A 15,164-nucleotide genomic window follows, 5' to 3' on the forward strand; every position below is an offset into this window, starting at 1 on the left:
TGCTACATACGTTTACCTTGTTATTTGACACGTCAGCCACTTTTAACATGAACATCTGACATTGTGACATTATATATATGTCTGAAAATAAGGAAAAGCATAATACGTCCCCTTTAATTATCTTTTGAACTGACATCATTATCACTGGGTAAACGGTCGATATTTTAAGGTAAAAAGTGAGAGATTCAGTTTCACGCTAACAAACAAAAACAACGTCTTCCGTGACGTCATTATTTCATCAAACAGCGCCCCCACCTGACGTAGGAGATGTAGGACATCCACTGCAGGTACCAGGGGATGGTGTCGAAGCTGACGAAGAACCCGGAGAACAGCAGAACCGGGATCGCTGTGACCGGACCCACAAACGTCGCCACCTGCAGGAAATAAACACACTTGAGTGAGCGAAGAATCCGGCAGCGACAGGAAGTGAGGTCACTCAGCCTGAAGGAGCTTCCTGCCTGACCTGCAGAGAGGTGGAGGCGGCGCCGATCAGCAGACCCAGACTCTGAGCCACCAGAGACGTCAGGACACCCAGAGACAGGAAGAGGAAGAAGCGAGCGGCGTCCGGCGGCTGAGCCGTCATCCAGTACACGATACTGCAGTACACCAGCGGGAATACTACCTGTACACAGCACATGCAGTACGTTTACTGGTAACGCTTTATTTTACAGCTCCTTTCACTTTATACTATTTTCCTGGAAATTCTAGGAGTAGTTTGCAGGTATTTAACGGTTGATTTCTAGGACAGTTTGGTACGAATTACAAAAAAAAACTGAAAAAGTGTTAAATTGGTTTAGTTGTTAAGTGCTGATTCATTATATTTGGGTTCATATTTGTTCATTTGCAAAAAATCTTAGTGAATTAGACTCTTAACAATTCTATAACTGACAGAAAATACTTCAAATAATCAGTATGTAGTTTTGTATGTCAAACTACATTTTAGCATATTCGGTTGTTTCTTAAAGATTTCATATGTACACAAAGACACATGTTCACATAAATACAGTTTTACCTTCATACACTCAGATATACATGAATTCAAAGTAAACAAACACATGTAGAGGAAAAAGTTTCAACACTGAAGTCATGAAGTTACAGATGTTTGTTTCAGATGTTTTTAACCCTTCGTGTTCCTTTAATCTGAACAAACACTGTAAACATATCAGACTCCTGAATATCTTCAGATGTTTGTTCAGAATCATCTCTGAAAGTTTTTACACTACGTCCAAAAAAACTCTGTGACATCACAACTCGATAATAATCAGAATGACGTCACTAAACATATTGATCCTTGCTAGCTGATACAGAACAATCAGAGTGATCAAATCAATGGAAATCAGTACATGCTTTGACATCATTAAGACTCAGAATGTCCCATAAACATGGGTCTTATATCCTTGCAGCCCGGACAGTCTCCTCTATACATTCACATATTATTATATATGATTCATTCAGATATGCAGATTTCATCCTCAGGATGTTTCTATGACAGGATGTGATTTTCTCATTATAGAGTGTTTAAATCTTTTATAAATAAAATACATTTTTATTGTGCAGATAAATAAATAAACATAGTTTCTTTACAGCATGATGATACAGCAAAATGGTATATTAGTAAATGTCATTAGAAGATTTAAGTTGTGTATTAATTTGCTTTTTATTTACCTCTAAACACAAATACTTTACTTTAAAAATATAGCTGTTTCCTGCATTTCTGTTTTCTATATTTTAAATAAAAGTGCAGAAAAAAAAATATATAAATATATATATATATATATATATATATATATATATATATATATATATATATAATTAAATGTTTAATATTTCAAACAGCAGCTGTCAGAGAACACGTCGTAATTTCCTCATCATGTTTGACAAACACAACCTCTGACCTCTGAATATCTAATTAACACTAAACAGTTTCTACAGCAACATGTTATCATGTGATCATGTGATCCGTCTGATCATGTGATCCGTCTGCAGCACTCTGATGTTACCTGGAAGGGGACATCGGCCATGGTCTTGGCCAGGTAATAAGCCTTCAGACTGTACCAGTAGTTCAGGTGTTCCCTCAGAAAAACTCCCATCTCCAGAGGAACTGCAGCACAAACACAGTCAACATATGGATCAATAAACAATATATTATTATTATTATTATTATTAATAATAATAATAATAATATATGGTTTTAACTGTTTTTCAACATGTTTCTTAAAGTTCAAATTTGGATCCAGTGTCACACCAAGATATTTAAAATCAGTAACTGTGTCAGTCTTTTCACCTTTGATGAGAATATCAGCGTTATGAGGTTGTACCATAGTCTTAGAGAAAAACATACCTTTTGTCTTGTTTACATTTAGACTCAGACATGATTGATCAAGCCAATGTGTGATCCTTTCCAATGCAATTGTTAGCTTAGCAGCAGCTAACTCAGCTGTTTTTGCATGTGTGTACAAACCGGTGTCATCTGCATACATTTGTAGTTCTGCATCATGACACTGTTGAGGGAGATCATTAATATATCGGCTGAATAATAGGGGACCTAACACTGACCCTTGTGGAACACCATTGTGCACTTCATGTTACTGGACAGTGTGTCACCAACTTTAACACTTTGTCTCCTATTAGATAAATATGAAGACATCCATACCAGTGCTCCAGATGAGAAGTTACATTTAGAGAGTTTTGATATTAAAACATCATGATTGACTGTGTTGAATGCTTTACGCAGATCTAAAAATACAGCACCGACTACTCCTCCTTTGTCAAGTCTTGATTTAATTTGCTCTATTAAGTGCAAGGTAGCAGTTCAGTGGAATGATTTGCTCTAAAGCCAAATTGTATACAATGTAGACCAGAATATTAATAAAGCTGCAGGTGTATAGATAAATATATTAATAAAGCTACAGACATATAGATAAATATATTAATAAAGCTGCAGGTGTATAGATAAATATATTAATAAAGCTGCAGGTGTATAGATAAATATATTAATAAAGCTACAGACATATAGATAAATATATTAATAAAGCTACAGGTGTATAGATAAATATATTAATAAAGCTGCAGGTGTATAGATAAATATATTAATAAAGCTGCAGGTGTATAGACAAATATATTAATAAAGCTACAGGTGTATAGATAAATATATTAATAAAGCTACAGGTGTATAGATAAATATATTAATAAAGCTATAGATGTATAGATAAATATATTAATAAAGCTACAGGTGTATAGATAAATATATTAATAAAGCTACAGACATATAGATAAATATATTAATAAAGCTACAGGTGTATAGATAAATATATTAATAAAGCTACAGGTGTATAGATAAATATATTAATAAAGCTATAGATTTATAGATAAATATATTAATAAAGCTACAGGTGTATAAATAAATATATTAATAAAGCTACAGGTGTATAGATAAAAATATTAATAAAGCTACAGGTGTATAGATAAATATATTAATAAAGCTGCAGGTGTATAGATAAATATATTAATAAAGCTACAGACATATAGATAAATATATTAATAAAGCTACAGGTGTATAGATAAATATATTAATAAAGCTACAGGTGTATAGATAAATATATTAATAAAGCTATAGATTTATAGATAAATATATTAATAAAGCTACAGGTGTATAAATAAATATATTAATAAAGCTACAGGTGTATAGATAAATATATTAATAAAGCTACAGGTGTATAGATAAATATATTAATAAAGCTGCAGGTGTATAGATAAATATATTAATAAAGCTACCGGTGTATAGATAAATATATTAATAAAGCTACAGGTGTATAGATAAATATATTAATAAAGCTGCAGGTGTATAGATAAATATATTAATAAAGCTACAGGTGTATAGATAAATATATTAATAAAGCTACAGGTGTATAGATAAATATATTAATAAAGCTATAGATTTATAGATAAATATATTAATAAAGCTACAGGTGTATAAATAAATATATTAATAAAGCTACAGGTGTATAGATAAATATATTAATAAAGCTACAGGTGTATAGATAAATATATTAATAAAGCTATAGATTTATAGATAAATATATTAATAAAGCTACAGGTGTATAAATAAATATATTAATAAAGCTACAGGTGTATAGATAAATATATTAATAAAGCTACAGGTGTATAGATAAATATATTAATAAAGCTACAGGTGTATAGATAAATATATTAATAAAAATACAGGTGTATAGATAAATATATTAATAAAGCTACAGATGTATAGATAAATATATTAATAAAGCTATAGATGTATAGATAAATATATTAATAAAGCTACAGATGTATAGATAAATATATTAATAAAGCTATAGATGTATAGATAAATATATTAATAAAGCTACAGGTGTATAGATAAATATATTAATAAAGCTACAGGTGTATAGATAAATATATTAATAAAAATACAGGTGTATAGATAAATATATTAATAAAGCTACAGATGTATAGATAAATATATTAATAAAGCTATAGATGTATAGATAAATATATTAATAAAGCTATAGATTTATAGATAAATATATTAATAAAGCTACAGGTGTATAGATAAATATATTAATAAAGCTACAGGTGTATAGATAAATATATTAATAAAAATACAGGTGTATAGATAAATATATTAATAAAGCTACAGATGTATAGATAAATATATTAATAAAGCTATAGATGTATAGATAAATATATTAATAAAGCTACAGATGTATAGATAAATATATTAATAAAGCTATAGATGTATAGATAAATATATTAATAAAGCTATAGATTTATAGATAAATATATTAATAAAGCTACAGGCATATAGATAAATATATTAATAAAGCTGCAGGTGTATAGATAAATATATTAATAAAGCTGCAGGTGTATAGATAAATATATTAATAAAGCTACAGGTGTATAGATAAATATATTAATAAAGCTGCAGGTGTGACGAGCAGCAGACTCACAGGTGAGCACGGTGGGCATCAGAGCGGCGAACATGAGGAACAACATGGAGAAGAAGAGGAACCCAGAGTTACTGAGAACCTTCTTGGCCTCGTTCCCGATACCCAGGTACAGCAGACCAATCAGAACGCCGATCCCGATGTGAGAGGAGATTCTCAGATGAGTCAGCACCTGGTGGACCAATCAGAACAGGGGACAGTGAGCGAACGGCCTGCAGTGACTGAAGGAGTCCACCAGGTGTCGCTGCGTCTCACCGAGTCTCTGAGGATGCTGAGGAACGTTCTTCTGAACAGGATGCAGAACTGAGTCATACAGCTGGCTGAGAAACTGTGGCAACCCTCAGAGGACGACTCCTGACAGGCAGACAGACAGGTGGAGAGACAGACAGACAGGTGGAGAGACAGACAGACAGGTGGAGAGAGAGACAGACAGGTGGAGAGAGAGACAGGTGGAGAGAGACGGACAGGTGGAGAGAGAGACAGACAGGTGGAGAGACAGACAGACAGGTGGAGAGAGAGACAGACAGGTGGAGAGAGAGACAGACAGGTGGAGAGACAGACAGACAGACAGGTAGAGAGACAGACAGGTAGAGAGACAGACAGACAGGTGGAGAGAGAGACAGGTGGAGAGACAGACAGACAGACAGGTAGAGAGACAGACAGACAGGTGGAGAGAGAGACAGGTGGAGAGACAGACAGACAGGTGGAGAGAGAGACAGACAGGTGGAGAGAGAGACAGACAGGTGGAGAGAGACAGACAGGTGGAGAGAGAGACAGACAGGTGGAGAGAGACAGACAGGTGGAGAGACAGACAGGTGGAGAGAGAGACAGACAGGTGGAGAGACAGACAGGTGGAGAGAGAGGCAGACAGGTGGAGAGACAGACAGACAGGTGGAGAGAGAGACAGGTGGAGAGAGACAGACAGGTGGAGAGAGAGACAGGTGGAGAGAGAGACAGACAGGTGGAGAGACAGACAGACAGGTGGAGAGAGAGACAGGTGGAGAGAGACAGACAGGTGGAGAGAGAGACAGGTGGAGAGAGAGACAGGTGGAGAGACAGACAGACAGGTGGAGAGACAGACAGACAGGTGGAGAGAGACAGACAGGTGGAGGGAGAGACAGGTAGAGAGAGACAGACAGGTGGAGAGAGAGACAGACAGGTGGAGAGAGAGACAGGTGGAGAGAGACAGACAGGTGGAGAGAGAGACAGACAGGTGGAGAGAGACAGGTAGAGAAAGACAGACAGGTGGAGAGAGAGACAGACAGGTGGAGAGAGAGACAGGTAGAGAGAGAGACAGGTGAACGAATGAAGTCACACAGCTTTGTACCAAGTTAAGTGATAAATAATAATAATACACGTATTATTATTATTATTATATAGTTTTTGTGATTTTTTTTCTGCAATACTCCCTCTATTGTTATTGTTATTGTTATTGTATTTGTATATTACTGCGTTGTTAATAAAGTTCTTTTTATAAAAAGCTCATTTTGATGTGTTGATCATATGTATATATATCATGTGTGACAGTCTCATCAGTTTCTGCCTCGTTAATCAATGAAATGTTAAAGATTGATATTCAGTTTCTTAGAGCTCTCTTCAGTTTGCTCATTTTATCGATCCAAAACTTAAAGATTTACAAAATATGACTAAAATATGTTGAAGAAAAACAGCAAAACTTCACTTTTAAGAAGCTGGAAGCAGAGAAAGTTTTAGCATTTAAGGTTGAAATATTATTCCAGGAAAAGGAAAGAGAGTGTGAACATGTGACCGGTTTGTTTCAGTGTGTAAACTTCTTAAACTGATAAATATTTCAGCAGTTTTTCTCTCTTATTCAGCTGGAAAATGACTGAAATGATTGATTGATGATCAAAATATTTGCAGAGTGATCGACTAACGTTGCAGCTCCAGTACAATCTGAAGCTGATCAATAAAAGGAGTAAAAAGTCAAATATTTCCTCTAAAATGTTGTGAAGTAGAAGTTTAAAGTAGGACAAATACTCGAGTAAAGTCCAAGAACTTCAAATCTGTATTTAAGTACTTGATTAAAGTTGTGTAGTTCGATTAATCAAACAGACGTGTGTGTGTTTGTTTTTTTCACCTCCTCAGCTCGCTGCCACAGGAGTGGGTGGAGGTTAGTGTCTCCGTTCAGCTCTGTCTGATAATCCTTCTCACACTTCCTGTCCTGCACGGCTCTCACCAGACGCACCATCTGATCCCCGTACTCCCCCGATGCCACCTCCATCACTGACACGCAAACCAGAAGTCATGTGACCATTTTACAGAAACACAATAAAACATGGAGCTGCAGCTCCTCTGATGTCCACCAGATGCTGCTGTGATCAAAACTCACCGATCTTCTTCTACTGACACAATAAATGTCCTGTTAAAGTTTAACTGTCAATACAACACGCACACACATGCACTAGTTGTGATGTCACACATCCTGCCCGTAGACCCGCCCCTTTAAATCTGGTTTTCACTGAGCTCAGAGAAACTTTCCTCCTTCAGCAGATGAATGAAAAACTGCAGAGACGAGAACAAACATCCAGCTGAAGGAAGAAGAACAAACGTGTTTTTGAGCGTTTACTTACCGAAGTCGGCGGGGTTGTGGTAGGTGGGGCAGTTGAGACCGAGGTCTCGCAGGTAGGGAACCAGGCTGGAGACTTTTCCTCTGTAGATACACTGACCCTGACTCAGCACGTACAGCTGAAACACACAAACACATTCAGGCTCTGTGATTGGCTCACCTGCAGCTTCTTTTCACTCTGCTGCTAAACATGCAGATGAGCTGCATGCTGATTGGTTTAAAGTGTAGCATCATGTGACTGTCAGAGACAGATAAAGCTGATTAGCTGTGCTGTTGTGATCACTGATGATTGATTGTGATCATGATTGGTCGGATACACTCAGTGGTGGGAAGTATCTCAGGTACTGTAATGAAGTACAACTTTGAGGTACTTGTACTTTACTTGAGTATTTCCATGTGATGCTACTTTATACTTTCTACTCCACTACATTTATTTGACAGCTTTAGTTACTTTTCAGATGATTCAGAAGATTTTACATAAAATAACATACGTTTATAAATATACTTGAAAATTAAACCAGCGGTTCAAACTTCTTGGCTTTTTACAGTAAATCAGTGTTTGTGTCTCTTTGTTTCAGATGTTTCTGAGTTGTTCACAGTTCCACCAAAGAGACGTTTTCCTTCACATGGTTTCAAATAAATAACTGTTTGAGGCCCAAAGATGTAAAACTCACCAATATTTGACAAAAAATGTATGTAGCAGAACTTTGTTTTTCTTCTTTCCTTCCCAATCTATCATCTCAACACCCCTCAGACCCTAACCCCCTAACCCCCTAACCCTGACCCTAACCCTAACCCCCTAACCCTAACCCTGACCCTAACCCTGACCCTAACCCTAACCCTAACCCTGACCCTAACCCTGACCCTAACCCTAACCCTAACCCCAACCCTAACCCCCTAACCCTAACCCTGACCCTAACCCTAACCCTGACCCTAACCCTAACCCTGACCCTAACCCCCTAACCCTAACCCTAACCCTAACCCTAACCCCAACCCTAACCCCCTAACCCTAACCCTAACCCTGACCCTAACCCTGACCCTAACCCTAACCCTAACCCCAACCCTAACCCTAACCCTAACCCTGACCCTAACCCTAACCCTGACCCTAACCCCCTAACCCTAACCCTAACCCCAACCCTAACCCTGACCCTAACCCCCTAACCCTAACCCCGACCCTAACCCTGACCCTAACCCCCTAACCCTAACCCTAACCCTAACCATAACCCTAACCCTAACCCTAACCCCAACCCTAACCCTGATCCTAACCCTAACTCTGACCCTAACCCTAACCCTGATCCTAACCCTAACCCTGACCCTGACCCTAACCCTGATCCTAACCCTAACCCTGACCCTAACCCTGATCCTAACCCTAACCCTGACCCTAACCCTAACCCCTAACCCTGACCCTAACCCTGACCCTAACCCCCTGACCCTAACCCCCTAACCCTGATCCTAACCCTAACCCTGACCCTAACCCTAACCTTACCCCTGATCCTAACCCTAACTCTGACCCTAACCCTGATCCTGATCCTAACCCTAACCCTAACCCTGACCCTAACCCCCTAACCCTGACCCTAACCCTGACCCTAACCCCCTAACCCTGATCCTAACCCTAACCCTGACCCTAACTCTGACTCTCAGAGTTCAAACCGGCTCCACCTCCAGCAGCTGCAACAATGACAGGCTGTTTTTGCACTGACTCATCAGTATTCAGTATCAGTCACAGCCCGATTCTCTGCAAAACCAGTACTTATACTTAAATACTAAAGTAAGTTTGGCTGCTAATACTTCTGTACTTTTACTTAAGTAGAAGATTTTTATACTACCACTTTTACCTCAGTAAAGGATCTGAGTATTTCTTCCACCACTGGCTGCAGGTAGCTGCTGCTCTTCTCTTTCAGACACGTTTTAACATCACATTTGTTCACATTTAAATCCATTTAAAGTCGTATGAATCAGTTGTTAGCAGCTGCAGTGTAACATGATGTTCAGACAACCATCACTGATCACTGTGATACTGAAGGAAACTCAAACATGATGGGCAGGTTCTGCAGCCTCGTTTTTCTCTGTTTCTAAGCAGATTTATGGAGGTTTATCGGTGATGATGTCAGAGATAAGGATCCTCAGGAAGTGTGAGTCACACTGAATAATATCAAATTGATCACCTTGTCGAAGAGCTCGAACAGTTTGGCGCTGGGCTGGTGGATGGTGCAGATGACGGTGCGTCCTCCCTGAGCCAGAGCCTTCAGCAGAGACACCACCTGGAAACAGGACGAGCTGTCCAAACCACTGAGACACAGACACAGTTAACTGGTTTTTGATTGATTGAACACTAATAACACTTATAGGCTATGATCTGTCTCCAGACGACCTCTGTGACGAGTTTTCTGACCTGGTGGGTTCGTCGAAGAACATGACCGGTGGGTTGTTGACGAGCTCCAGAGCGATGGCGAGTCTCTTCCTCTGACCCCCCGACAGGTGAGACGTTCTGGTTTTCGCACAGTCTAGTAAACCCAGAGCCATCAGGATCTCCTGGACCTGAACACACACAGACACACCAGACCTGCTGCTTCAGCCTCCAACAGCAGTGACACCAGGAGTTAGTCAGGGGTCGTCCACTCACCATCTCCCTGCGAGCCTCCACCTTCTCCTGCAGCTTCAGGTTGGCCGAAACCTGCAGAAACAACAACAACAACAACAACAACAGATCAATAATGTTTCCTGTTCGCTGTCCAATAAATAATATGAAAATAATGCTACATAAAGTGCAGGTGAGCCTGTTGCAGAAGCGAACACTGATGTTGGCGCGATAAACCATAAAACTGATGCTGATATACCAAAATATACACATCACATAGAGAAACTAAAATACATTTCATCCTGTATTTTATTAAGGTTTAGTTTGTTGTTTAATAATTTTTCATAAATCATCAAATACAAGAATTCTACAGGTTGAGTTGTACTGAATGAATGAATGAGTGAGTGAGTGAATGAGTGAATGAGTACCATCATGGCTTCCTGCACGGTCAGGTGAGGCAGCAGCATGTCATCCTGCATGATGTAACAGGAAACCTTCCTGAAGGAGCGCAGGTCTCTGGGCTGACTGTTGATCAGGATCTCCCCCTTCATTCCCGTCTCCCTGTAACACAGAACCAGAACCATCCAGAACCAGAACCATCCAGAACAAGAGCCAAACAGAACCAGAACCATCCAGAACCAGAACCATCCAGAACAAGAGCCAAACAGAACCAGAACCATCCAGAACAAGAGCCAAACAGAACCAGAACCATCCAGAACCACATCCATACAGAACTAAATTCTCTCTCCATGCAAAATACCTTTTTCAACTCTTTACCTCAACAAGAGAACATTTTTCATTGCCAGAATTGTCCGTATCTACATTTAACTATTGTAATTATGTTACTTTGTACTCGTATATAATATAATAAACTGTATATAAAGCAATGACTGTACGCACGTACATACATACGTACATACACATGTACGTATGTATGTACGTATGTGTGTGTGTATGTACGTATGTATGTACGTATGTATGTATGTACGTATATATGTGTTGGGGCCTGGGATCTGTGTTTGTTACACAAGCAACCGACACATTCTGGCATCCTCAGTTGTCTGTATATGCAGGCTTACACAAGGAACCGGGTGAAAAGCAAAAAAGGATTAAACAAGCATTATAGTTCACCTAAGTTTAGAAGAATGTGGCAGTCATTTAAAATGACTACTGTGGGTATTTAGCAGCCTGACAGCAGAAGGAATGAAGGACTTAGAGCCGCGGTTTGTTCTCCTGCATTAAACGCTGGCCTGACAGCATTACAGTGATGGGCTGATAATTCCTTTTGCTCTCTGGGCCTCATGTTTCTTCCAGAAGGAGCACAAGTCTCTTGCTGGACTCCAACTATCTTAGAACAGACCTTAACAGACAACCCAGTAAACCAGCAAATAACTGAAAAAAAAGACTTTCAATGAATGATTGATAAAAATTCCATAAAATAAGTGTAACAGACATTAAAAGAGTTATGCTTCCGCATTAAGTGAGTTTGTTGACTTAACAACTGACTCTGTGTTCACATCAAGCTTGAGTTGGATGTCGACTATTGTTCCTACATACTTGTGTCTACAATTTGAACGTCCTCACCATGTCACTATTTTTTCTAATATCAATGATTAGTTCATTAGCTTTTGACACATTAAGGAATATAAAATATTAAAAAATATAAATTGTTTTAATTTATCAATTAACTTGTTACAAAGTTGAGTAAACAGCAGAAACTTAAATGAAATCAATATATTGATCAATATTTGCTGTGAGCAGCTTTGCCTTTAAAACAACAGCAGCAGTTCTCCTCAGTTCACTTTAACAGTTTTTCATGTAACTTGCAGGCAGGTTGTTGTAACCATCCTGGAGAAAGAATCTTCTTCTGTGGATTTATTATTTAGAACATCTCAGGTGCTTCTTCATGTTAATCCCAGATTGACTCCATGATGTTGAGATCAGGGCTCTGTGGGGGCCAAACCATCTGTTGCAGGACTCATCATTCTTCTTGTTGCTGAAAATAGTTCTTTATGACTCTAGCTGTATGCTCAGGATCATTGTCATGTCATGAATAAATTTGGGACTGATCAGACACCTCCCTGATGGTATTGCATAATAGATAAAAATCTAAACATCTAGGGTGCCTAAAACTTTTACACAGTACTGCATGTCCATTTACTAAAACCTGCTGGACTCTGTCCGCTAAAAAATCCAAAAGCAGCATTAAAAGCTGATCAACTAATTTAAAATAAGAAGCAAGTTGCTCAATAAAAATATGCTGCATCTTGTTAAAAACCAAAGACAAATCAGCAAATAAACAGACTTGCTTCTATGTGATGTTGTCTTTTTATCGTCCTTTAATCTGTTTTTCATCTCTTTATTGTTTTTCATTGTCTTCTACTGTTGTCTTCTTAATGTTGGACTTGTTATTGCTCTCTGACATGTGTCTTTGCTTTTATATTGTTCTGTATTTTCTTTGTCAAAGCACTTTGTAAACTCTGTTTTTAAAAGTGCTATATATTAGAAAAGTCTCACATGAGATAAGGGTTTCTGAAGGTGTTTATACCCTCTGTCGAGGATGAAGAGTTTTGCATCCTGCACACCTTTACCAGCTTGATAAGCAAACTGCAAGGGGTCTAGTCTGCCAACAATTAGGGAAACAACCTTATATTTAAAATCTTCTCAATTTTTCATCACAAAGGACACAACAGGTCTGAACTTATTTACTTCCTTGGGATGTTTTGATTTTGGGATGGGTATTATAGTGGATGTTTTCCAGATTGTATGTATTTGGCCACATTCATGCATTCATTTATGCATTTTATTCACACAGTAACAGTGATTCAGGTGTTTTATTCAGACAGTAACAGTGATTCAAGTGTGAGCAGGCAGGTTTTTCAGTCACACTTACCTGTACCCGGCCAGGATATTCATGAGGGTGGACTTTCCGGCTCCTGAGGGCCCCATGATGGCCACGAGGTCCCCGCTTGTGAATTTCCCAGAGATCCCTTTGAGCAGAGTCTTGTAACCTGAGATACAAAAGAAACAATCAGTCTGCAGGTTCCCAGACACACCGAGAGCAGCGCTTTGTCCTCAGCTTTCAGCCCAGTTTGGAGGCTTTCCTCTCAGATTTCTGCAGATTAATCTGCTCAGATTCACACAGAAACACCCGCCTGCTGTCTGACTGTTAGCCTCAGATTATTAAACAACATCATGAAACCTGAAGCCACAAAACTCACTTTTAGTACATCTGTATTCCAAATGTAATTTAGCCGCATTGAGAGACCCAAAAAATAACTCAACATTCAGTTTGTTTCACCATATAAATATAATACATTTTATTTATACAGTGCTTTTCAGGGTACTCAAAGACGCTTTACATAAGTAAAAATGATCATAGAAAAACAACACAGGAAAAGCAGTGCTGAGGTGAGTTTTGATCAGTGATTTGAACATGGACAGATCGGTTCAGTCTCAGATGTTTTTGGGGTGAGAATTCCAGAGGGAGGGGGCAGCTATGGAGAAGGCTCTGTCACCCCAGGTGTGGTGCTCGGTCCTGAGTGGTGAAGACAGGAGGTTGGCATCAAAGGAGTGGAGACTGTGGGAAGGAGTGTGGTGGTGGAGCAGGGGGGTGAGGTGGGAGGGGGTCTGGTTATGGAGCAGGGGGGTGAGGTGGGAGGGGGTCTGGTTATGGAGCAGGGGGGTGAGGTAGGAGGGGGTCTGGTTATGGAGCAGGGGGGTGAGGTAGGAGGGGGTCTGGTTATGGAGCAGGGGGGTGAGGTAGAGGGGGTCTGGTTATGGAGCAGGTGAGGTAGGAGGGGGTCTGGTTATGGAGCAGGGGGGTGAGGTAGAGGGGGTCTGGTTATGGAGCAGATGAGGTAGGAGGGGGTCTGGTTATGGAGCAGGTGAGGTAGAGGGGGTCTGGTTATGGAGCAGATGAGGTAGGAGGGGGTCTGGTTATGGAGCAGGTGAGGTAGAGGGGGTCTGGTTATGGAGCAGGGGGGTGAGGTAGGAGGGGTCTGGTTATGGAGCAGGTGAGGTAGAGGGGGTCTGGTTATGGAGCAGGTGAGGTAGAGGGGGTCTGGTTATGAAGGGCTTTGTGAGTGAGGAGAAGGACTTTGAACTGGATCCATTGTGGGAGCAGGTGAGCAGCAGAGTTCTGGGTGTACTGGACTTTATTTAGGCCATAATGAATACAGTTGCAGGAGTCAGTTCTGGATGTGATGGAAACATGGATCAGAGTTTCAGCAGCAGAGTGATCGGCAGAGACGAGCTTTGTTTTTTAGGTGGAAAAAGGAAGTTGTGGTGGTTTGTTTGACGTGGTGTTTAAATATGAACACAATAAAACAGAATAACAAACATGTCAAACAGCTGGAAAACAAACAGTCTGTCTGTCATTTTAGATTAACTGTGACACTTAACAATCAAGCACTGCTGAAAATGTCAGTAGGTCATTAATGACATTAATTAGAGAAATGGGGTTACCATGACAACCAAAGAGGAGGAGGATGAAGATTCTTGGCAGTAACCGCTGCAGCGTTTATCTGCTGATGGAGGCCGAACGCTCCTCAACAAGATTATCAGATTACATCAGATCGAACCTGATTTAATCCTCTCTGACCAGCAGTAACCTCTACTGCAGTAATACACACTGTACTGCAGTAATACACAGTGTACTGCAGTAATACACAGTGTACTGCAGTAATACACACTGTACTGCAGTAATACACAGTGTACTGCAGTAATACACACTGTACTGCAATATTACATACTGTACTGCAGTAATACACACTGTACTGCAGTAATACACACTGTACTGCAGTAATACACACTGTACTGCAGTAATACACACTCTACTGCAGTAATACACACTGTACTGCAATATTACATACTGTACTGCAGTAATACACACTGTACTGCAGAACTACACACTGTACTGCAGTAATACACACCGTACTGCAGTAACACACACTACACTGCAATAATACATACTGTACTGCAGTAATACACACTGTACTGCAGTACTACACACTGCACT

At 39.4% G+C, this 15,164-nt stretch overlaps 1 protein-coding gene across 1 annotated transcript in view; it reads right to left on the minus strand.

Moving 5' to 3' along the window:
* Nucleotides 1–15,164, minus strand: part of abcg1 (ATP-binding cassette, sub-family G (WHITE), member 1) — a 28,930-nt gene that overhangs the window by 1,902 nt on the left and 11,864 nt on the right. The window contains exons 3-14 of the mRNA XM_044353853.1: nt 13,038–13,155; nt 10,573–10,705; nt 10,190–10,240; nt 9,959–10,104; nt 9,732–9,855; nt 7,571–7,685; nt 7,078–7,223; nt 5,235–5,333; nt 4,983–5,151; nt 2,001–2,101; nt 464–622; nt 256–374 (exon numbers count right to left, since the gene is read on the minus strand). Of these exons, the coding sequence (XP_044209788.1) occupies nt 256–374; nt 464–622; nt 2,001–2,101; nt 4,983–5,151; nt 5,235–5,333; nt 7,078–7,223; nt 7,571–7,685; nt 9,732–9,855; nt 9,959–10,104; nt 10,190–10,240; nt 10,573–10,705; nt 13,038–13,155 (1,480 nt within the window). The remainder of the gene's footprint in view (nt 1–255; nt 375–463; nt 623–2,000; nt 2,102–4,982; nt 5,152–5,234; nt 5,334–7,077; nt 7,224–7,570; nt 7,686–9,731; nt 9,856–9,958; nt 10,105–10,189; nt 10,241–10,572; nt 10,706–13,037; nt 13,156–15,164) is intronic.

This window comes from Thunnus albacares, chromosome 6 (genome assembly GCF_914725855.1).
Source record: "Thunnus albacares chromosome 6, fThuAlb1.1, whole genome shotgun sequence".
Taxonomy (NCBI): Eukaryota; Metazoa; Chordata; class Actinopteri; order Scombriformes; family Scombridae; genus Thunnus; species Thunnus albacares.